This window comes from Acomys minous (assembly GCF_964271855.1).
Source record: "Acomys minous genome assembly, chromosome: 10".
NCBI classification, from domain to species: domain Eukaryota; kingdom Metazoa; phylum Chordata; class Mammalia; order Rodentia; family Muridae; genus Acomys; species Acomys minous.
Window position 1 is genome coordinate 101022405 of NC_140491.1, and position 25551 is coordinate 101047955.

At 41.1% G+C, this 25551-nt stretch overlaps 2 protein-coding genes and 1 long non-coding RNA gene across 4 annotated transcripts in view; 2 read left to right on the top strand and 1 right to left on the bottom strand.

Annotated features, from left to right (window-relative positions):
* The window catches only part of GALNT3 (polypeptide N-acetylgalactosaminyltransferase 3), a 39756-nt gene extending 29674 nt beyond the window's left edge, over window positions 1-10082 (bottom strand). The window contains exons 1-2 of one of the 2 annotated variants that reach the window (XM_084798178.1): window positions 9331-10082; window positions 2296-2365 (exon numbers count right to left, since the gene is read on the bottom strand). The gene's annotated coding sequence lies outside the window, so the exon portion shown is untranslated. The remainder of the gene's footprint in view (window positions 1-2295; window positions 2366-9330) is intronic. The other variant, XM_084798177.1, reaches the window with a different exon arrangement.
* On the top strand, window positions 9302-14680 carry LOC311607323 (uncharacterized protein; the record flags this gene model as incomplete). The annotated part of the gene is made up of 3 exons (XM_084798978.1): window positions 9302-9556; window positions 10136-10295; window positions 13686-14680. The coding sequence occupies 3 exons, from the start codon at window positions 9302-9304 to the stop codon at window positions 13970-13972; spliced, it is 702 nt and encodes a 233-aa protein (XP_084655104.1). The 3' UTR covers window positions 13973-14680.
* A 12-nt stretch (window positions 14681-14692) lies between these two features.
* LOC311606771 lies at window positions 14693-24587 on the top strand. Its single transcript, XR_014782435.1, has 3 exons — window positions 14693-14893; window positions 20920-20968; window positions 22104-24587. It is a non-coding gene; the product is annotated as an uncharacterized lncRNA (long non-coding RNA).
* The last annotated feature ends 964 nt before the right edge of the window (window positions 24588-25551 follow it).

A 25551-nucleotide genomic window follows, 5' to 3' on the forward strand; every position in this document is an offset into this window, starting at 1 on the left:
TGTGCTAAATGCCAAGTTCCAATCAGGGAAAGAATGGATCCTTAATCCTGTGGGGTTTAAACTTAATTCCTTAAGCAATGGGTGGAGGCCCTGGTGGATTTTAAGCAGTATAATAACTCAAACTGAAAGTTAAAAGTGATTACCCTTGAAAGTTGTATCTGATATAAGATATTTTTGGAGAAAGAGGAGATCAGATAGGAGGGTAGAGGCAATTAGGGGATTACTAAAAACAATTTGAGCAAGGGATGAATACAAGAGATATGGAGATTTGGTAAAGAAACTTGAGAGTCAGCTGACGTCAGATAATCAGTTACTAGGGAGGCTACGAGATTCAATCTGAGTTGAGAATGACTCTTTGCTTGGTGAAAGGAACTTGATAACAAACTCTGTTTTAAAAGGAAAATTGTGTCAGACAGCAATCATGACAGAAAAACTTACTGCATGCTATTTTTTAAAAGGGTGACTATCATGAAAAGAGTTACAATAAAAATAAATCATGAAGAAAACGTAAAGGTAGAAGTGATTTTCATAATGCAGTGTCCTGACTTTATTAACTCCATAAACATTTCTCAGGAAGATACGTTACACAAAACAAGGGCTACCGCATGTAAAAAATAGCAACTCAGAGATGTCATCAAAGGGAAATGACAAACGGAAAACTCAGAACAGGCCCGTACAGCAACGGTTCAAAGCAGAACAAGAGGACAGACACGGGGGACCAATAGTCTGAAGCTCAGACTATGTAATACAGAGAAGTTGGACTCCAACTCATATATAGAAAAATTGAGCAAGTCAGTTTTCTTAAATTGAATAACTACTAACCACAGCGCGTTTAAAGCAATTTCTAAGCTAGCCACAGGACATATGCTGGTAAGTTTCAGTTTCAGGTATTTGGAGTATGAAGGATAAAGATTACTGTGTCAGAAGACTTTGAGGCCTACCTGGTCAATATAGCAGGAAGACTCTCTATCAAATAGAAGAAAAACTACAATTAAAGACCAACCTTGGCTGAGTGTGGTGGTACACATTTGCAATCAGAAAACTCAAAAGTCTGAGGAAAGGGAATAGTGAAAACATTCCGGACAACACAATGAGTGCTTATATGTTAGTCTATTTCAAACACTGAATAAAATGACCTCCATAGGCTCCTTGGGATTTGTAGACAGCAGTAGCTACATAATTATAATAAATAAATATTAAAATGCAAACAAAGAATAAGACGTCTATATTGAGGAAGGAATGGCAGAGGTGTATGTGTGAATAAAAGAGATGAGTATTTATCTGCCATAATTAGGATTCAGCAGACAAATACCTACGTGAGAGAAAACACTCTAGGCATATTCTAAAGGTGAATACTGTTAGACGTTAAAAACAGGGTGGAGAGATGGCTCAGTGGTTAAGAGCACTGACAGCTCTTCCAGAGGTCCTGAGTTCAATTCCCAGCAACCACATGGTGGCTTGCAACCATCTATAATGTGATCTGATCATGCTGTATACATAATAATAATAATAATTTAAAAAACCAAACAAACAAAAAACAGGGTGGACAGTGACTGGAGATCAATTGTTACACTTGTGACTCGTTCACTAGTCCCATTTAATTGGTGGATGGAAGCACTGATTTATAATCAGACTTTCAGGGCTCTGTGTTTTAGTCCTGAGATTTCAAGAACCATCTAGATGGAAGTAAATGAACTGAAGAAAAAAAAAAAAAGGAGAAAAACAGTATACACTTCACAGGTTGCTGGGAAAACTTAATATTACGTGTGAAATTGCTTAAAATATGTCAGATGAATGAGCAAACAGTAAGGAAGAATCAATAACCACTATGATAATAAATATGAATTATTACATGATAAATATAACAGCTATTAGGAACCAAAAACATGGCTTAATAGGTGGGGTAAATATTAAAGTTAGCCACCCTCTTCTGGGAGGAAATTCATTTTAAACGTTGACTCATACTTGAGTACCAATTAGCTTGTTGTTTCTTTAGGAGACTAAAAGTTTAGTGCACGGTGGAAGTGAGAGGAGTAGAGAGCGCTGACAAAGTCCAGTCATAGTCAGAGGAAAAGTGAGGGAGATCAGACTGGAATTTGACGGCTGAATGTTAGCTGACAAGCCCGAAGGTGGGGAGGTGCTTATTGCAGGCAGAGAGAAGGACACTTGGCACTGACCTAGAGGCAAGAAGAACCTGGCAGTAAAAGAAGTTGCCAGGGCTCAGGCAGGAGGGGGTGGGGTGGCAGTGGCTGAATCATGCCCAGACTTTAGGCCACATTAAAGGGTTTGTCTTACCCTAAGGGCGTGGAATGGCTTTGAGAAGGGGGTCACTGTGGCCAAGTATTTTGAAGTCTCATTCTGGATGCTGTGTGAAGAAGAAACCAGAAAGAAATCAGAAACCGTTCAGAAAAGCCGGCCATCACGGAAGTCTAGGGGAGAGATGATAGTCTTAACCGGGCCTGGTGGAAAATGCATAGATTTGGAAGACATTTGTTTAAGAGATAAAATGCAGAGGGTTTGGTCATGGACTAGAAAGAAATTTTAAAGGAAAATAGCTATAATCAAGGACTCTTTTTTAAAAAAAAAATTTCTGTCCCCTCCTTTCTGGTTTAGTCTAACTATACTATGCTTAAGTAAAACCTGCCCTCTCATAGTTTCTCACCAGGAGTAATGTCCTCTATTGAGGAATAGTTACAAGCAAAAACTGCACGGACTTTCGGCCACAAAGTTAACTTTTCACTTCCGAAAAACGAATCTTATATGAAAAAGTTCAAAAATAGCAGAATTCAAAGGACTGACATGGGCACAATAGCAGTCCAAGGTAAGCAGGCGAGTTCAAAGAAACACTTGCCCCACGTTGTTAGTTTTTCCTTATGTTTTCCCATCTTCTGTTTTTTTTTTTTTCTTTTTCCAAACCAGTGCTGTGGATCGAACACAGGGCATCCAACATGAGAGGCAAGCAATGCTCTACCATGAAGCTACCCTCTCAGCTGCCATCACTCCACTTCTTCAGTCTGGAAACTTGGCTTGCAGAAAAAAAAAATGCTTGCATGCTCTGCAAACCATCCAAGTGGTTATGTGTTCGTGCAAGTGCAGAAGCAAACCCACCAAAAAGCTCCGATCTGGTGAGAACTGACTGCTACGGAAAGCCTTCGGTGAGCTCTGCTTAGAGGAGAAAGCAGTTCCAAAGCATGGTTTTTGTTTGTTTTTAATCATCGCCTCTGGGGTTCTGCTGAGGATGGACTTGAGCATGGCAAGAAGACAGACAGGAAGTAAGTATGGTGCCCTAGACAAGACTTGTTAACACTCTGATAAAGGCGAGGAATGGGAGGGGGGATTTGTAATGATGGAGAAACAGTAAAGTGTGAAGTGGACCGAGTGAGCAGCCTAATGGTTGCTGTGTTAGCCTTTCTGACATGGCCATTACAAGTACACTCTCTGCTCAGACTAATTTTTCGACAGAAATCAACTGAGGCCCACATTCTATAGGATGAGGTGCGGGCAGATCCAATGTGTAGAGAGGGCCCATTCTCATAAAGGACAAACTCGTATGCACACTCCATAGATTGAATTATAAAAAGCTACCAACTCTCCAAATGTCTTAGCCCAAATGAAGGTAGAGCCCTCGTGCCCCACTCACCTTCTAAAGGCTCTTTTTGTTTGTTTTGAGACTGTCTAAACTATGTAGCCTTGGCCAGCCTATAGATCGCTATGTAAGCTAGCCTGCCACTCTGCCCCTGTGTTCAGGGACCCTCCTGTCTCTGCTCCCAGGACACTAGAAATAAACATGTGTACCACCAGCTCTCATTTCTTAACACCAACAGACATGCAACTAGATTTCCATATATGTATTTTGGTGTGACACAAATACTCAGATGGTAACTATTGTCGAAGCTGATAAATCAAGGTTAAAAAAATACAATATTTGTAGCCTGATACCCAGATAGTACTATAGATCCATAGTCTTCTCCTCAGAAATCTCTTGAGCCAGATAGATTTCAAATTTCAGAGGGTTTTTTTTTTTCTTTTGACATTACTATGGTGGCATGGTTCACACACCTAATCCATGGGGCCTAGGGCAGTGTTGCATAAGAAAAGATGCTGAGACCCACAGCCAAGCATTAGGCAGAGCTTGTGGAGCCTTGTGGCAGTGTAGGGGGGAAAGGATAGGAGGAGGGGAAAAATTCTCCACAAGAAGACCAACAACAGAGTCAACTAACCTAGACCCATGGGGGTCCACAGAGCCTGAAGCACTGACCACAGAGCATGCATGGACTGGACGTTGGCCCCCTGACACATATGTAACTGATGGGCAGCTTGGTCTTCTTGTGGGGCCCCTAGCAAGTAGAGCAGTCTCTGACATGGACTCTGTTGCCTGTTTTTGGATCACTTTCCCCTAGTTGGGCTGCCTTGTCTGACCTCAGTGGAAGAGGATGAGCTTAGTTCTTGATGTGCCAGAGTGGGCTGGTAGTGGTGGCGGCTCCCTTTTTCTGAGAAGGTGGGGGGGGGGAAGGGAAGAGGAAAGGAGGGTAAGATAGGGAGGAGATGGAGTAGGGGGGCTTCATTCAGAACATAAAGTGAAGAGTTAAATAAATTAATTTAATTTTTAAAAAAGTCAGCACTGCTTCTATAGCAAAATGCACTATACCAGTGGTCTAGACAGGAGTGGTCTAGACAGCAGTGGCCTAGACAGGAGTGGTCTAGACAGCAGTGGTCTAGACAGCAGTGGTCTAGACAGCAATGGTCTAGACAGCAGTGGTCTAGACAGCAGTGGTCTAGACAGCAGTGGTCTAGACAGCAGTGGTCTAGACAGCCATTTCCTAAGAGCTCACTCACATTTTACTCCAAATGAGCTCAAGGTTTGCTAACAAATGAGTCGCACAAATTTTGTGGGTGACACAGTAAAATTTCTAACATCTATAGATAGACTGCTGGAAGTGAAACTTTTCCTTTCCTTTTCTCTTTTGGCTTGTTGGGGTGATGAAACTCCTGCTTTACACTCGTGTGAGCTCCAGTGACTATGGTAAGTTAAAGATGCCCCACAGGCAATCTGGTAGATAAGCAAATTAGTTTACATGGCTTGAAATTCAAACAAGGACAGAGAAAAGTTACAGAGTCCAATCCAGAGAATGATTCAGGAAGGTCTTATCTAGTTGTCAGTAGCTACTTATGACCCAGAATTCTAAGTCTTAACTTCCTTGTGTTTTACTATAAATTTAATCAGCTTTGTTCTCCTGCCATTGCTGGAACTGATGAAAATTCAATGTTGCCACCAGGCTTGGTGGCGCATGCCTTTAATCCCAGGGCTCAGGAGGCAGAGGCAGGTGGATCATTGTGAGTTCGAGGCCAGTCTGGTCTACAAGGCGAGTCTAGGACAGCCAAGGCTACACAGAGAAACCCTGTCTCAAAAATCAAAACAAAATTCAATGTTGCCATTGCCATTACATTAATTAGGCTTAAATCACCCAAATTATATTATATAACCAATTATCCTGTATTAACCAGATGCATAATTGGATAGGTAACAAAAATAATCTTTTCTTATTGGTCAGCTTTTAGTCTAATACATGATCTGTTTATTCCAAATGTATAATTATACTTTATGGACTAGAGAACTGAATGTAGCTAGATGAGTTTGGTATTAACCATTTTCAAAATATAAAACACAGTAATATTTTTTTTTTCAGGAGAAAGGTTCCTTCCACCAAGAATGTGAAGGCAGGTTAAAGTTAAAAGTGTCCTTGAAAATGGTAATTATCACCAATTAGATTTCTCAAGACTGTATTACTGCGAATCACTTGGGTATCTAATGTATTGCTCCTGCTGTTTTAAATATGGGATCTCAGCTACATAGCTCTGGCTGGCCTGGAGCTCACTACATAGATTAGATTAGCCTCAAACATATCTGCCTCCACCTCCCAAGTACTTGGGTTAAAGGTGTATACCACTACCCCTGGTCTTAATCTAATTTATTGATTTATTTCAATACACTTGTTTATATGTTATGTTTATAGGTGTTTTGCCTGCATGTATGTGTGCACTGTATATGTGCACATGTATGTGTGCAGTGCCCACAGATGCCAGGAGAGGGCGTCAGGTTCCCTGTAATTGGTGAGACTGTTGTAAGCAACAACATGGGGGCTAGGAACTGAACATTTTCTGGAACAACAGCCCATGTTTATCTGTTAAGCCATAAATCAGCACTTTAGTCTAATTTCTGAATCTAGTATTTTATGGAGGAGAGTAAATGATTCCTGTAACCCTATAATAAATCCTATAATAAAGGTCAAAATTTAACAGAATATATATATATATATATATATATATATATATATATATAAGAATATATGTATGATATGCATTCCCCCCTAGAACTGTAACTCAGTCATAGAACTTAGGATAAAACTAGCACGGGTGCGGGGAATAACAGAATTACTTGATAGTTGCTATCAAAATCCCCTCACAAAAACATTTCTAATTTCTTTTCGGTCCCTAAATACACCATAGCATGAGAACCAATTTAAAACATAATAATACACAATGATTTTTTGTGTAGGCCCTGATGTCTGAGAGATGAATCTAGTGTCAATATCATAGAGCCTCCATCAAATGCTTAAGCAGGGGTGCAATATGATTTTATGAAGTTTTTATTCATTTGTGTGTGTGTGTGTGTGTGTGTGTGTGTGTGTGTGTGTAAGCTTTTAGAACAATGAGCCTTAAAATATGTACATTTACAGGAGAATATCATTTTAGCATTACACATACCAGCCATTAGCTGACATGAAATCAATCTAGTATGTTAAGGCAAACTTAAAAAAAAAAAAAAAAAAAAGAGCATCCATGTCCTGAGGTTAGATATTGTTTTGTGAAACTTTTTTCATGTATGCACATACACCCTCACCAGCATGTATTGGTTGAAACAAAATATTTCAAATTAGAGGATTGTGGGTTTAAAAAAAAATGTTTTTATAGCACTGGTACTAAGGAAGTGTGCTTGAAACCAAACGTCTAGATTATTGCAAGTGGATGAAAGACATTGGGCCTATGCCTTACAAAATATGGCTTAAGCCAATATAATAAAAGATCAGAACTGACTAATGCCATCCAAATTGGCTCAAAAAAATAACTGTGTCTCTGAAATACCACAAAGAGATTAAAATCTCAGCCCACATGGGACCATCAATATACGTAAGAAATTCTCAGCTAGGGAAATCCTAAGAGCCTCACTGAGTCTCCACAGAGCAGGGTGGGAACTGGAGTAAAGTAGAGCTGGACAGAGAACAATTGACTCTCCTGTAATTACAACGTCCTTACAAACTACAAGAAGGGAAGGAAGATAACCGTCTTGTGATAAGTGAGAACATGAGCAGTGAGACATAATGATATGGGAGCCCTCAGTCAGCCCACCACAATAACGCTATCTCCAGCACTTGCAGCGTAAACTACAGTTACAACACCTTTCTAGCCTCCGCTACTCAATTGGGATGGTTTGACTGGATGGCCAAGGCAGGAAGGGGAGTCCAATGATACAAGCATTAGAAGATGTCTGAATGCTCTTACAGCTTCATTATCTTAGTGTAGGAAAATACTCCCCTCCCCCTATCCTTTAAGGATAGAAACGAATGCCCCTTTGTTATTGCAATTAACAAGAACAAGTTACTTCGCCCTCCCCCCTAAAGTTAGAGTCACGAAGGTCTGATAATACCTGTCCAATAGCCAGTGAAAACTAATGTGCAAAATTTAGGGGGAAATACGTACTCAGTGTTCAAACAGCACTTAGTACATCAATTTCTCAGTACAGAGACAAGACTAAGATGACAGGAGAGGCTCTTGAAATCCTTGGTTGAATTAAGAATTATGTGATGCTATGGTGTGTATGTGTGTGTGTGTATGTGTGTGTGTGTGTGTGTGTTTTAGATTTTAATTGCATCTCTTTCAAAAATATACGTACAGCCTAAAGCATTTGAAGTTAAATGTACAATCTAAGTGTGTGTGTGTATATATATGTGTGTGTGTGTGTGTACATATGTATATACACACATATAAAACTTAGTAAAGGCAGAACTAAACACGCCTAGAAAGGGGAATTACTATTTATTAAAAATTTCTATGAAAAAATGATGGTTAAAACAGTGTATTAAAAATGTTCAGTAGGAATACACTGCCCAGAATGTTTCAGCTAACATGTATGTTATGTTTCAGCTAATGTTAAAGCTTAAGAAGAAATAATTATAGGGTGCGGCTTTGAACTCATGTCTCTAAGCAACAAACTCAGACGATAAAAGTTCAGATTTTTCTCAGAACCAGAAATGCTCAAATTCAAATGTCATAACTTTCTGAATTTTTACTAAAGAATTCTAGTTCAGATGTTCGTTATATGGTGTAACTTCAATAACAAGTCATAACTTAGTAACATTTTCTTTTTGAAAAAAAAATCAGAAATGGGGTGGGGGGAGGCGAGGGCAACCTGACGGAGTTCCTAAAACAGAAGGAAGGAATTAACTCTATGGTTATTCTCTATGGTGAGACTAGTTTCAACCTTAATTCTTAGGCTGCCGAAAATCCTAATTAGGTAGACAGGAATTTGGGCTTGGCACTCCCAGGTTCAGACGTGGCAGGATACTGAAACAAAGTTTTTTTTTGAACCTTTGAGTCATATGCCACAGGCACACCAGATCCTAGATACACTGGTCCTTAAGTCAACAGGTCCTCTAAGAGGAGGGCGCGCAGTTGGTGAACCGCAGCTCTATTTCCTGGACTCTGCCACCTTCAACCGGAAAGTGGGCGCAGCTCTGGCTCGGGAGTGCACCCGGAAAAGTGCTGAGCACAGGGTGCCCCCGTCCCGACCACCGAGCGCCTTCCAAACCAGTCGGAAAGCTTCGAGATGGGCTCGGGCTGCCGCAGTTTCCAGTCTTAGGACTGTCTGGGGTTGGCGGGGAAAGTTGCCCGGCACAACCACAGCCCTCCCTGTCGCGGGTTTGATCCACTCAGTAGCCAGGAGCGGGCAAGCAACCTGCTAGCCCAAGTTGGCGAGCTTTGCGCTGCACCTCGGCGAGAGACCTGCTCTCCCGAGGACCAGCTAAGGGACCAGTGGGACTTTCTTCCCGGGAAGAGCTCTCGGGCTAGAGCCTAGTGACCAGAACAGCCTAAGAGCACTGGCGACAGGCGTGACCCGCGTCCCCACCGGCCTCTCTGGAAGTGGGCAACTGAAACCCGTTCTCGAGACCGCGCCCAACCGGCTGCGGGCAGCTCCGGAGCCGTTCCGCACTCTGTCCATCACCCCGACCCGGGGAGCCCCCGGATGCCCCGGCGGGCCGGACACCGGCTTACCTGGCAGGTGGGCAGGGCAGGCGGCGGGAAGCGGCGGCCAGCCGGGGCTCTGCCCGCCTGCCCAGAGCCAAGTGCAGGTGGCGGCGCCGGCGACTCGGGTGGCTGTGACTATCGAGGCCGCTCGGTTCAATTCTTCCTCCGCCACCGCTTCCTGCCTTCCCGCCGGGCCTCCCGCGTTGCCAACTGCGGCCGCGGTGAGACTCCTCTTGCTCTGCGAGTCTCCCAGGTGAGCTCCCGCCGGCGACGTCGGCAGGGGCGAGGCCGGATCCCGCGCCTGCGCGCCAGCCCAGCGCCCCGCCCCGGTCCTACCTGAGCGCTCCAGGTGAGCCTCGGGCCAGGCGGGCGCGCGCCGTGCAACTCCTCGGTAGCTCGCGCGCCGCCCGCCAAGCTCCGAAGCTACCCAGCCGGTGCTGCCCCGCGCCGCGGCCACCTGGTACCCAGAGCCCGCAGGCAGGGACCCTGCGAAACCTGAGCTGCACTTCTCCCTCAGGCGGCTCCCCTGCCTCTTCGCAGGGTCCAAACCCAGGGATGCGGCACCCTACCCGCGAGACCACTGTGGAAACGTGCTGCTTCCTCCGCGGGGCTCAGCAGCTTGTCACCAGTTAGGTCGGTGAGCTTCCTTCCCCTCTAGCCTTGATTTCATCACTCTTCTCAGTTGAGCGTAGCTAGTAGTTTCCGTTTGTGGCCGCAGGCACTAGGGTAGAGAAGCCTCACGTCCCAAGGAGGCGCCTCCCTCTTCCAAAGTAGAGCTTCTGGTATTTGGTCAAGCTTCGCTGATTTGAGGTCCACCACCTCCCCTTCCTAGGTTGCTGTCTATTGCAAGGCAAACCACTATCCACAGGGGGAGAGACAGCAGCGCCCTCGGGAGAACCCCTCTGCTCGGGTTTGGAAAGAGTTTGTGGTTTCCTGGAGAGGAATTGTTTTCATTGAAGAGTGGTTTAAAACCCCAACATCTGTTCTGCAAGGTGAGAACCTACGCTCTTAAACATGTTAGGTTTTGCCAGGGTGTTTAAGACACTTAAACCCTTTCTTTTTCACTATGACTTCTGTTCTTGGGGCGTTGGCACCCAAAACCAGGACTTAAAATTGCTTTTACACATTTCTGTGAACTTGTTATTTGACTGTTCTTAAAAATATTCAGAGAAGTAGAAAAACAGTTAAGGACTTTTGGGCAACATGTTTGATCACATAGTGATAGGTTTCCTATAAAGAATAACAGAGGCCGTTACCTACATTTTGACACCCACAGTGCTTATTTACTAGCTTATGAATTTTATATGTGACCTGGAACTAAGGTTTAAAATCATTAGCACACTATCAACAGGTGTTAGTTTTATTTGGCTTGTGTGCATCGTTCATTTTAATATAGCCATTTTATGGTTCTACACCTATAGTTAGGTTTAAAACTCAGATAATTCTTTGTTTTCCGTATTTCTGATTGACTTACAAGACATCTAGAAACTTTTGTGTGACATCTTAGCATTAGCATTTAAAATCTTTTTCCTCCAAGAAATAAAATAAAATAAAGATCCAGAAGACATGTGTATATTGTGTATATTACCCTAATAACCTTTGGTTGTGTGTCTGTAGGCCCAGAACTAAAACCATTGATTTCCTAAATTCGTTTTATTTTGTTAGTTCTGCCGCTTCTTTTGTATTTAAATGGAAAGAGATTAATGCTCATCTTTGGAGGAATTTAGAAGAAACCCTAAGTGTATAGCCACAACATTACTATCCCCTCGCGGTGCACTACCCATCCCCAATGAGGAAGAAATTCTGTTCCTCACCAGGAGGCTAAGAGTGACAATTTCCACTGACAATGACAGGACCAGAGAAGATGGCATAGGATGGCAATATATAACCACAGGTCGAGATGCTTTGCTATAAAGACTAGTCGCACCAGAAAGCAGCTGGAAGAACCGCTAGGGCAGACTGACCAAAAGAGAATGAGAGACAGGAGATCCAAAGCTGCAAGATGCACAGAAAATATGGTACCCAAGCCATCGGTATTTCTGTATCTGGCATATTTGTTCCACTTCATGCAGTATCTGTACTATTATTTCATATCATTCTGAAGGCCAAAAAATCTTAAAATTAATTCTTAAAATGTCTGCATCACACTAAAATTAAAGTGCTTCAGGCCAAGAAAAACTCTTATTATGCCGAAATGTTTAATATCCTAAGTCTAATCAGCTATAAGAATCTTGGAAGTACCATTCTATTCAAAATTATGAAATGAAGCATTTATTTCATAGAAGTAAAATTAACACTGCATCATAAAATGGAATTCAGGAGGCTTCATGTACACAGGTATCTCTGAAACAAGCCTATTTAATATTATAAATTTGGCATATAATTACAGGTAAGCTAGGAATCTGGGCAGATTTTACGCTAGAAAGAAGTTCCTCAAACACCTCTTCTATCCCCAACACATATGCGTATGTTCAAGCACTAGTTTGGGACTAGCTGGTCATAAACTGCTCACTTATGTAGACTTTAGATACTCACTGGCTAATTGTTTCTGTTACCATTTAAACTAGTGCCAAGAGCAATGCCTGATATGCAGTGGCTTCTCAGGAAATATGTGCTAACTGAATAAGTCCTTCTAATGCCAGAAAAAAAAGGCAGTGTATAAGGAAGGCATCTTGACCACAATGTAGAGAAATAACCTTGGGCATGAAAAAGTAGTGGGTTGGTAATCTAAAGGGCATAGTTTGAGAAGTGACCAGTCATAAGACACTGTGTAAAGCACCTTCTACCCCCACGGAACACAATCCTTCCTGCAAAGTAAAATGTGAGTATGTACAAAATTCTTTTACACTCAGATTTATCTAAATGCCACACTGTGAGAGTCATCACGGGGCGGGGGGGGGGGGGGGAACACATAAAATAAGGACAAGGTAGAAAAATTAGAAATGACTTACACAAGAAATAATTTAGTAAAAATTAATTCTAAAAAAAAAATTTAAATGGTTTAATAAATACAATTGGGAGCTTGTGCCCAACAATCTGTATTTTTGGCTTGTTAATTGTTTAACTGATGATTCAACAGGACTTGTTCACTGTAGTTTGAAGCATATGCCTTGGCTTAGACTTTAGAACTGTTCTACCTCATGGAACTCTCCTTCTGAGCTCAAAGTCTAACTGAGAGACTTAGCTCAAAGACAAAGCAAATTGAAGTGCTTTCTACTAAAAGGAATGAAAAATCTGAACGCTTATTGATTCAACAAGGAGAAGAGTGGTGGCATGTCCACAAAGTGACGTAAATATATGAGCACTTTAAACATAATAAGTTGGCATAATCCAGCACTGTACTAGTCAACACAGTGAAATCCTCAGTAACATCTTACTCATGTTTACACTGTTCTGGAGTTCCTGTTGCATGAGTTTTTTGCCTTAAGAACATTATCAGGATGACTATCCCAGATTTTGGAAAGATATAGACACTTCCATGAAGCCATTTATTGACTTAAAGTTCAGTAGAACTATCTAGTTAATGTTGTTTCCTTGATAATTGGCACATAGTAGGTGCTCAATAAATATTTGATGACATATATTGAATAGAGAGCCGAGTTTCAGGCTTTTAAGCATTAGCATAAAAGCAAAATGAAATGCCGTGCTGAGTCAGACTAATATTCAATCTAACTAGCTCTGAACTCTGATGGAGGCACAAAAGGACATTTCATAGAAAAATATGATGATGGTCTTGCATGATGTTGACCTCTGAGATCTATTCCAGGTATCCTTAGCGAATACTCTTTCTACACTGAGCTATTTTTTTTTTCTGTACAGTGAGTATTTTTCATTGCAAAAGAATCCATACTCACTATTGAAAGGGTCTTTTAAGCTAAGAAAACCACTTTAAAAAATACAGAAAATTGTTCATAGCAAGATGCATCAGTTCATGTGTGTGTATGTATGTGTGTGCGCACGCACGTGTGTGTGTGTGTGTGTGTGTGTGTGTGTGTGTGTGTGTGTGTGTGTGTGTACATGTGTGAGCGCGCGTTGGATATTGAGTTTAGGACCTTTTCAAAATACCAGGCAACAACCTCTCTACCACTTAGCTCCACTCGTGTCTCTTCAAACATTTTCTATTAAATTTACTTCCAGATATTTTATTACTGAAGACATTGTGAAAGTAGAACAATGAATATAGAAAGCAGCATGTCAAGTAAATTCATTTCGGTATTATTTCAAGTGGATGTCTGGTATCACTTTGTCTGGTTCCATCTATTTGTTAGTTATTGTTGGACAATGAAGATTGCTTCCAAACCTTGTTATTTCAGACAGTTCTGGAAGAACCACAACCTTCATCTCTTGTAACGTTAATAATAATTTTCTTTATTTTTACTAAGGTAGCTGGTCAATACAGAGCTGCTTATACAGGGGAGGAACCAGCAATGGAACAGCACTGTGGAAAAATCCCCTAGAGGGAGCAAACCAAGGGCCAAATCATGAGACTCAAAACAAGAAAATGAAGGCAACCAGTGGAGCACAATGTTTCAACTGCAGACAAAAACAACTCAAGTTTCAACTGCAGACAAAAACAAGTGTCAGTACCAGGACAGCTGCAGTTCCCCACAGGCTTCATTGGAATCTGATGTTTTTGGTTCATGGAAATATGGTATCGCTGGTCTTTTGAAAGAGAATGGGCCCCCATAGGCTCATAGATTTGAATACTGGCTCAGGGAGTGACACTATTTAAAGGTATTAGTAGGTGTGGTCTTGTTGAAGGAAGTGTGTCAGTGGGAATGGACTTTGAGGTTTCAGAAAACCCTCTTCTAAGTCCAGAGCCTCTCTCTTTCTGCTGCCTGCGGATCTGCAAGTGGAACGTCCAGCTGTTTCTCTAGCAGCATGTCTGCCTGCATGCTACCATGATGACAATGGACTAAGCCACTGAAACTGTAAGCAAGCCCCAGTTAAATGATTTCTTTTATATAAAAGTTGCCATGGTCATGATATCTCCTCACAGTAATCAAACAACGACTAATACAGTATCCAATGAGGCCTGTGTGGCTTTGGTGGTTTACTTTGATTGCCAATCTGATGGAATCTACAGTAACCACGGAAACAAGTTCTTTGGTAATGTAAATGAAAGGCTGTTCCAGATTGGATTGATTGAGATAGAAATGCCCACCCTAAATGTAAGCAATGTCATTCTACGCACTGGGCTCCTGAATGGTTATGAAAATGAAGTGGAGCCAAAGGACAGTATTCATCATTCCTCGGCTCTCTTTTCTTCCCATTTCCGCAGCTGTACTGCCCTTGCTAGAGTGTACTGTATTCCCTAAAACTGTAAGCCAAAATAAACTCACCCTCCCGCTTTTAATTCCTTTCTTCCTTAACTTGTTTTTGACAGGTATTTCAACACAGCATGACAAATGCCGTTGCCTGAAGGTCTCATGTGTGTCTTAGAAAATGTCATCAGTGGGTATTGTGGAGCTCCATCCTCCAAGGGATAATACAATCATTACTGTCTTGAAATCAGAGTAATTGTGAAAGTTCATTCCAGAACCTCACAAGAGCCAGCCTGTTTACATTCCTGAGCTTCTCTTCCAGCTGCGTAAGGACCCTGTGTGTTATCTTGAGAAGTGGGAGGGATATACAGAAAATGGAATGTTGATTAGACTCTATTGGTGTAGCTTCTATCAGCGCTCCTCGATGCTAAGCTGAATGTTGGCCTTGAGTCTGACCAAGAGGTGGTTGCCTATGCACCTATATGTAATTTCTCACTGTTGCTTTTATAAGTAAGTCTAAGCTACTCATTGGTTTTCCCCAGCTTGACTTGTATGAAGCCTTTAGTTTGTTGATGTCTTATCTAGAATGAATAGACATATCCATACATTTCCCCCCAAGAAAAGTCATGAAACACTGTAAAGATTCCATGTCAGTCCAGGATTTGGCAAGTGAATGACCACCTCCCCTTACGAGAAGTGAACCAGTGGGATTCAGCTGGTTGATGGGAAAGCTGGCCTACCTTTCAGCCCCAGCCCCATTCCTCCTCTTTTCTTTTTCTTTCCTTTTTTTTCTTTTTGTATTTTTCTTTTTATTTAATTAATTTTATTTATTTACTTTACATCCCAATCATAGCCCACTCCCTCTTCCTCTCCCAGTCACACCATCCTTCCTTCTTCCTTCTTCCTCCTCCACTATTCCTCAGAAAAGGGGAGCTCCCCACTCACCCACCTACCCCAGCTCATCAAGTCACATCAGGACTGAATGAGTCCTCTTCCTGTATGGCCTGGCAAGGCAGCCCTGACAGCAGGGAGTGATCAAAAATCAAACAACAGAGTCCATGTCAGAGATATCCCCCATTGGGGGACCCAGATGAAGCCTGAACTACCCAGTGGCTACATATGTGTAAGGGGCCTAAGTCCAGGCCGTGCATGATCCCTTGGTTGGTGCTTCAGCCTCCACAAGCCCCTATGGGCCATGGTTGTTTGATTCTGTTGGTTTTCTTGTGGATCTCCTGTCACCTCCAGGTCCTTCTATCCTTCCCCACGACAGACAGACAGACACATGCACACGCACACACACTCATTTCCACAAGACTGCCTACATTTTGCCCAATGTTTGGCTCTGAGTCTCAGCATCTGTTTCTATCAGTTGCTGGGTAGAGCCTCTCAGAGGACAGCTATGCTAGGCTTCTTCTTCTTATAAGACACTTTCTCCCCACAGACTATAATATCCTGTCCCATTAGGTGTTTCCCTCCTTCCTTTTTTCCTTCCATAATCAACTCTCTTCAGATGATCACTGAGATAAAAAGTAACCTAAAATGTTGCCTTCGAATGCGAGCAAGATTGCAAATTGGATAGAAATTATTCCTACTCTACTATGTAGCAGCTTTCATACTTTAACTTTGCTGGTCCTTCCACCAAGAGATGTAATTCATTTTCTTCAATATCGACCTTTTAGTATCTGTATAATTTACTTCAAACAATAAAATACAGTGGAGGTAATTTTATGAATTGCAAAACATAAGAGAAACATTTTACCTTTTCCTTTATGTTCCTTGGAATGTACTTCTGAGTTCGCCATGCCACAAATCAGTGTGGAGTGAAAGAGTATGTGTGTTTGGGGGGGGGGGGAGATTAAAGATGTAGAGAAGGTCATGGAGAGAACAGGAGATGGGGAAATGAGGCCCCCCTCTATCCTCTATTGATCACAGGCACCTGCCAAGTGCCAGCTGAGTACAACCTGGTGAATAACCCTAGATAATTACTTAGAGAGGAACCATTTGACCAGCTTAGAAAGCCATGAGAAATATTAATTTGTTGCTGTTTTAAGCCAGCCATTTTGCAGTTCATTTTAAGTGTTTAAGTTTGATATCTCAACAAACAAAAATGGAAGGCTCATAAGAGGCAAAATATTAGATTTATTAGAAGGAGGGGAGGGTGCTGGGCGTAGTGGCACATGCCTGTAATCCCAGCATTCGGGGAGACAGAGGCAGGGAGATTGCTGTGAGTTCCAGGGCCGCCTGGTCTACAAAGCAAATCCTGGACAGCCAAGGCTACACAGAGAAAACCTGTCTCAAAAAATAACCCCCTCACGAAAATGAGAAGAGAGTCAGGAGCCATGCCTGTAATATCTCACAGTTTTACAGTGCCATTGCTCAACTACCTAGGATAGACCAAGATGATGAGTAAAATTAATCTAACCTTTGAAACTTGGACTGGCAAGAGGATGCTGAAAGAGACAAAGCAGAGAAGTTGGCTTCCTTGACCCTACCATGGCAAGAAGTGAGCCCCTAATGTTACATATTGCCTAATTCTGATTAAGAACAGAAAGCATCTCAGATAGCGGAACAATGTAATGTGCCCCCAGAAAGACGGACTGGGCTCCCCACATGTATCCAGTTGCAGGCAAAATTATTTTTGTAAATTATGCTTTATTGAAAGAGAGGCCTGTCCATTCCTTTATCTGTTGGATGTTACAGTGGCAGTTTGATGCAGTTGTGACAGAGACCACATGATCTGCAAAGTCTAAGGCACTCACTGTGCCTTGAGAAGTCTTTGGTTTAGAAGAAGTACAGGAAACTGAGAAAACATGCATCTTGTGTGATAACACGAGATGAAGTAAACTGCATAGACATGGCCAAAGCCACACTGAGACCAAAGTCAAAACAAGACTTCCTGGATGCCCCTGATGGCTTAAAGTCCCCATCACTCTCACTGTGTAACTCACACTGGGGATGGGGGTGGGAGGATTTATGAAATGGAGGAGCTGAGATTTGATTACCACATGGTGTAGTAGGGAAGGATATGAGGAAAAAATAACCCTCAAGAATAGACATAGACGGTTTTAGAGATGGTTCAACCAAAGTGCATGCTGTGCCGTACAAGCATGAGGGGTCTTGAGTGGATTCCCAATAACAAAAAGCCAGGGCTTCTGTTTGCACTTCTAATTCTGCTATTGGAGAGGCAGAGACCCGAAGATCTCTGGGGCTTGCTGAATCACTGAATGAGACTCTGTCTCAAAATAGAAGATGGAGAGCAACTGAGAAATACACAACCTCAACCTCTGGCTTCCACATGCATATGTACATGCATATTCACACACAGCACACATGGGCATATGTGCACACACATGCAAAAGCAGACACAAAAGTAATGTTACATTATGTTTCCTGTATTTGATTCTTTCTTTAGACTCATGTGCTCCTGCTGACTTTCATGGTGAGAAAGAAAAGAACGATGCAAAAGAAATGCATGTTGAATATGTAATCTCCATACTGCAGGAGAGTGTTGGCATTTCACAAAGACAGGATGGTAGGCTCAGCTCAGGCGTGTGAGCTTTTGCCTCTGATGTTCTGATACTGGTGGTGATAACTTACTTGTGCATTACCATTCTTTCTTGATGCAATTATTTCCTTTCTCGTTTCCTAAATGCCAAGGATAAGAGAGACCGCTGCACGGGAAAAGACAGTAAAGCAAGGATCTTGATGTCTGATGTTTATTGCTTAAACTAACACTGTTAAGTGCCTTAGAGGACAAAGAAGTGATGTATAATATTTTCCCATAACCTTATATTCCAAGAAAATTTTACTTATTTTGGACTAGGGTGTGGGAGAAATAAGAATGTTTGCTGAAAATGGACACTATGCCAGGAATTATCTCTCCTCTGTCTTATATTGTCCTTGCAATTATTATGTGTAATTTTTCAGATGAAAAGGTACAGGGCCATTGTTGGAGATATATAGCTAACAGTGTGGGAAAGTAGGAGCTGTGTGAATGTCCTGGTATCTTTGTGTAGCCTTAGATTTCTGTCCGAGCGTGCTTTCTGTAGCCATGATAAAACACTGATCAAAAGCATCTTGGGAAAGAAAGGGTTTATTTAATCTAACCAGATACATAGTCCATTATTAAGGAAAAGCAAGACAGGAGCTTGAAGCAGAAACCACAGAGGAATGCTGTTACTGGCTTGCTTTTCATAGTTTGTTCAGCCTGCTTTCTTTTTCTTTTGATTAACTAATTATTTATTTGCTTTATATCCCAATGACAGCTTCCCCTCCCTGTCCCTCCCTCTTTCCTGCCCTTCCTCCCATCCACCCCTTTTCCCTTTTTCCTCAGAAAAGGAGAGGCCTCCCATAGATATCAGTCCACCTTGGCATATCAAAGACTAAGCACATCTTCTACTGAGGCTAGGCAGGGCCGCCCCTGCTCCTTCTGTTAGGAGTCCCCACATGGACACCAAGGTGTGCAGCTGTTACATATGTACAGAGAGCCTAGGTCCGTTCCATCCATGCCATCTGGTTGGTAGTTCAGTTTCTGGGAGCCCTCTGGGTCCAGGTTAGTTGATGCTTTAGGTTTTCTTCTGGTGTCCTTTCTCCCTCTGGCTCCTTCAATCCCTCTTCCACAGGCTTCCCCAAGCTCTGCTTAATGTCTGGCTGTGGGTCTCCACCTCTGTTTTCATCAGTTGCTGGGTAAACACTCTCAGATGACAGCTATGCTACAGCTGGCTGGCTTTCTTTCTTTCTTTCTTTCTTTCTTTCTTTCTTTCTTTCTTTTTTTACATTTTTATTTTTATTTAACTAATTTATTCAGATTACAACTCAATTATTTTCCCATCACTTGTATCCTCCTGTTCCTCCCTCCCTCCCTCCCTCTTTCACCCTGTTCTCCTCCCCTAGGTCTATGACCAAGGGAGACCTACTCCCCCACTATATGGTCATAGGCTATCAAGTCTCATCTTGGTAGCCTGCTTATTCTTTCTTTGAGTGTCACCAGCCGTCCCCACCAAGGGGAGGTGGTCAAATATGGAGCACCAGAGTTCATGTCAGAGTTTGCTTTCTTACACACTCCCACACTACTGTCTCAGGGATGGCACCGCCCACAGTAGGCTAGGCACTCCTCCATTAGGTGCACATCAACTAATCGTCCACAACATGCCTACACGCCAGTCTAATGGAGGCAAATCTTCATTTGGTTCCCGCTTCATAGGTGTGTCAAGTTGACAACCAGGAATAGTCATCACAATACTCAGTGAAGTTTCTGTTTCCCCGATTTCTGTTTTATTCATTCAGTAAGAATATATGGGGAAAGTTAAACCATATATATTTAATTTCACAAACACATTTTACAATACATTCATGTATATTAAACCAAAATGATTAATTTTGTCATGTAGTTTTTCTTTTAGGCATATAATGAAACATAGTATCATACCCCCCCCCCCAAATACACTGATTTCTACACTGAAAGTATTAAAGACTATAGGATTCAAAGATGTAAAAGAAGTTAAAAGTATGTCAATACAATACTCCTTTTGAAAATTTGTTTCTTTTGGTACACTAAGTATATCTGAAGGGCTAGAAATGTAACTCAGTGAAATGCTTCCTTAGAATATACAAGGACCTGGATTTAGCATGTACCTATACACACATATACATACATGCGTACACATATATAAACATATATTATCAATAGTTATCTATTTGTATTTACATGTAAATATATATATCTGTATACCTATGTAAAGTATAATAATAATGAGAACTTAAATATGTACTTTTTATAATCATTTGGAAAGGCAACATGTAATGTTTTTAAGACATAAAATGTTACAAAATAGTGATTTATAATGTTTAATAGCATGATTTGGGCCATTTAGTCATGATCAAAATATATAAATACAAATTTAAAACTCATATTGTGATGTAATAATAGTCTTTATGTTAAATAACATATAAGCTGTAGTTGAAAAAGAACAACTCTTAGACAAAGTACTCTTGACAGCAGCCAAACCAAGGTGAGATGATAAAACGTAGGATATAAAAATGAAATTGTGAGCTTTAGAAGTTAATTATACTATAACACATACGAAAATACTTGAATTTCAGAGGCTGGATTGCATTTGCAGAATGATTCGACAAGCATATAGTAGAAAAATGATGGCGTGGACTAAATAAATGTGGACTATGGTACTTTGTAAGATTCCAAAATACTATTTGATATCTAAAGATTGTCAGATGCTGAGGACTTGTGGCAACTTGTCCCGTTTAATTTGTGGAATGTAACCTCTTACAGTATTGCAAACCACAGCGAACAGGATTTACTAGTTTTCGTCTGACCTTTCCTTTTCTCTTATAGTAATTAAACATCTCTGTCACCTCATAGAAGTCATGAAATGCTGGCTTAGGTAAGTTTTCAAATTTTTACTTACTTTTATTTCATATGCATTGGCGTTTTGCCTGCGTGTATATCTGTGTGAGGCTCTCAGGTCCCCTGGATCTGAAGTTACAAGTGATTGTGAGCTGCCATGTAGGTGCTGGGACTTGAACCTCGGTCCTCTGGAAGAGCAGCCAGTGCTCTTAACCGCTGAGCCAGTTCTCTAGCTCCAGGAATGTAAAGGCTATATTACAAAAGTATTTTTCTTAGATATAAGAGTGGCAATGGTTTCTTTATATTCTTTTTATACTTTTATTAAATATGGAACATTTTGTAATGATCATTCGTTACACGTGTGTACTATATGAAGAACCCTGGAAGAATGAAGAGCTGTGATTGGTTTAGACAAAGAGCTTTGCTCTCTCCTGTGATCACGCCCAGTTCTGAGCTCTGTGTTACTCATTCTCATCGCCTTCCCACAGAATTTGGCCACATTTGTATTTACCCTATATGGGTTAATTTCATGGAGTTTTAAACGTAGTATATCAGTCACCATACACTGAGCATGTAATAGTTTCCCCTCCGTATATAAATGATTTACACACGCTGTTCCATGTAGCTGTGGCAAATTAAACTTCTGCCATTTCTTGTGTTCTTCTGCATCATTTTGATTTTGAAGAATATTTTAAAATTTTGCTATATGTGTTTATAAGAAAAGAGATTAAGGACATGCCTATACTTGCCTTCTTGGACAAATACCGCATATTAAAATGGCTGAGTCATTACTGACTTATCAGATGATGCCCAATTGTTTTTCTGTATGGTCACATAATATATATCTTTACAGTCTTAACTGTACACTCTTTACCAATTTGCTGCATAGATGGTATATGTACATAGCCATATATGTCTATGAGAAATACATCCTCTTGTATAAAAGGGTTTTATATTTCAGAAATCTAAAGAATAGTACCAGAGCAGCCTTTTAAAATAACCGAACATTGTGAAAGCTGTGGTCGATTGGGAATTTTTGTCATTGGTTGCCAGGGAACAAAATATTAAAGGAAAAAATGGGAAGAATGTTTTCGTTGTATCTTAACAGATGGAAAAACAAATGCATTTATCTTTCACTTGCCTCCCATAACACTGCGATGTCTTCGTTTCAGAAGCTGGACTAGACATTTGCTCCTTCTTCAATCCTGGTTCTTGGTCTTTTAAAGATCCACAGGCTGGTTAGAGACATTCAAATCCATGTGTTAAACAAGAAACCGGTTTCAGAAATGGATTGTTTTTCTTCAGCCATAACTCCTGAAAAACATCAGAATTGGAATCCTGGAAGATAGCTTAATATATTTTTATTTTAACCATAACTTTTTGGGCATATTTTCTTTCTGCTATAATAATTATAAACTTTAAGTGCATAGAGACCCACTAACTGCACTATTGGGTATATTTCAAATATCCTAAAGCTTTAGACTTTACGTAACTAAAGTCCTCTGGGTACAGTACCAACAGAAGTGCATGATTCTCATTTATAGCTAACTAGGTTTCTTTAATCAGTGCAAAATCATAAGAAAAGTGTTACTCGTTAAAAAAGAATATTTAGCAAAATGCAAAATGGGGGAGGGGCTCCTATTATGTTCCCTTTGGGTAAACACACTATTTTCCAAAGTTTCCCAAGTTATAAGAACTCCAAATTATTTAATTAGAACCAAGCAAATACTAATAGCTTGAAAATTGTTGAGTGGTTCATACCAGCTCTAATGCTCCTCTGATTAATGTCTGTGCCTTTTATGGTCTACTGCACTAGGAGCAGGTATTTCATTATATGCTCAGTTCAATAGGGCAGCACATTCACTAATGTGCATTATAAGTAGCAAATATGTAACCAGAAATACATCCAAACAACCGTTGCTATTAACCTAGTGAGCTGTTTATTGAGTATTCGATAATACATTTGGAAATATACCACAGACCTCTACTGATAATTAAATGGAGAATCATAGAAAATTTCTGGATTTTCAAAGCAGATGATGTTGGATGCTAAATTATTTGGTGGTTGTTTCTAATTTGTTGTTGGAGAACTACTCAAAGCAGAGATGGTTTCTGTAACCCAGTGTTGCAAAGTAAAGGTATCAGCCATTAAAGCTTCAAACATCTCAAACTCAAATAATAATGACATTGAGTGAATATTAAGGAATGCTTTTCATGGGTACGAAGAAGTTTATATATATTATTCCTTATTTTTGCCTAAAGTCCTTGAAGGTAGATATTACTGGACCATGTTATAGATGAGCCTTAGATAATGATGCAACCTACTCAAGGATGCAAAGCTAATGAACAGATGAGTGAGAATCCAGCCTGTGCAGACGATTGCAGAAAACTGTATCCATAATCACACCCTGTGACTTTAATAAGATACACCTTGCCTTAGTGTCTGCCTCCTCACAGCAGTGATCTCTCATGGCCAAGACACTGAGCACTCGACATATACACTCCTTAACCACAATTTAAAAAGCCTACTGTATACACTGTGCCATGAAGCCATTCACTATCCCTTTCCCCAAGGAGCTTATGGTGCAGATTAAGGGACAGTACACAAAATGCAAATACATGTGATCAAAGGCAAAATGTGACAAGTGCCACAGAGGACACACTAAATCAGTGTACAAAGGGCAAATCTTCCAATGGCTAAAGGGATGAGTCTTCATAAAGACAGGGATGTGATTGTCAGGATTTTATAGCAAACTTGTCTTTCATTTAGAAAGAGGGGAAGGGCTAGATGTCATGGGTATGATGACCCTTTCTTATAGTTCTGGTTGGGCTAGGAGAGGGTTTTTATAGAGGGTAGAGGTAAGAATCTGTGTTAAATATTAGAGGGTAAGGAATTAGTGGAGGTTTGAAAACATCAATACCATTCCTTTAGCAAATATGTACATGGTGGCTGTCATGTGCCAGGTACTGTGGTAAATGGCGGCACCGGAGGAAACAAAGCCGGTCTGCTCTGTTTCCTCCCGTAACTAGTATAGGCTGGTGATAGAAGAAGCCAGATTTTCTCTTACTGAGAAAGTGATGGCTACGTATCAACCAAGAGCGAAACCCAGACTAGAGAAACACTTGGTGCATGGCTTAATGATTCTTAAATAAACCTCACTTAAAAACTAAGTACCAGGAAACTGGGACAGAGGGGAGGACATCCCATTGAGACTCTGGATGAGAGAAGCATGGGAGGATAGCAAAGTAAAAGGTGCTCCGGAGGAATCTCCATACCTGATCTCAAACTGTACTATAAAGCAATAGTAATTAAAACAGCATGGTACTGGCACAGCAACAGGCTGGTTGATCAGTGGAATCGAATCGAAGAACCAGATATGAATCCACACACATATGGTCACTTGATTTTCGACAAAGAAGCCAAATCCATTCAATGGAAAAAGGATAGCATCTTCAACAAATGATGCTGGTCTAACTGGATGTCTATGTGTAAAAAAATGCAACTGGACCCATATTTGTCACCTTGCACAAAACTCAAATCCAAGTAGATTAAAGACCTCAACATAAAACCAGAGACACTAAGTCACTTAGAAGAAAAAGTGGGGAAGAGCCTGGAACATATTGGCACAGGAGACAACTTCCTGAACAGAACACCAACAGCCCAGGCCTTAAGGTCAACAATTAATAAATGGGACCTCATGAGGCTGAGAAGCTTCTGTAAGGCAGGAGACACTGTCAAGAGAACAAAACAACAACCTACAGACTGGGAAAAGATCTTCACCAATCCTACATCTGACAAAGGTCTAATATCCAAAATATATAAAGAACTCAAGAAATTAAACACCACCAAACCAAATAACCCAATTGAGAAATGGAGCTTGGAACTAAACAGAGAATTCTCAACAGAGGAATATCAAATGGCTGAGAAACACTTAAAAAAATGTTCAACCTCCTTAGTCATCAGGGAAATGCAAATCAAAACAACTCTGAGATTCCATCTTACACCCATCAGAATGGCTAAGATCAAAAATTCAAGCGACACCACATGCTGGCGAGGATGTGGGGAGAGAGGAACACTCCTTCATTGCTGGTGGGAATGCAAACTAGTACAGCCACTTTGGAAATCTATCTGGTGCTATCTCAGAAAAATGGGAATAGGGCTTCCTCAAGACCCAACTATTCCACTCCTTGGAATATACCCAGAAGATGCTCCAGCACACAACAAGAAAATTTGTTCAACCATGTTCATAGCAGCCTTATTCATAATAGCCAGATCATGGAAACAGCCTAAGTGTCCCTCAGTAGAAGAATGGATAAAGAAACTGTGATACAGATACACCATGGAATACTACTCAGCTATTAAAAACAAGGAATTCCCAAAATTTGTGGACAAATGGATTGAGGTAGAAATGATCATAATGAGTGAGTTAAGCCAGAAGTAGAAAGACTCAAATGGTATATACTCACTTATATCTGCATACTAGCCGAAGGGGCATGTCCCATGAAATCCTTCACTTACCAGGAAACTGGAACAGAGGGGAGGACATCCCATTGAGACTCTGGATGAGAGAAGCATGGGAGAATAGCAAAGTAGCAGGATCCAGAGGGTTCTAGAAACCT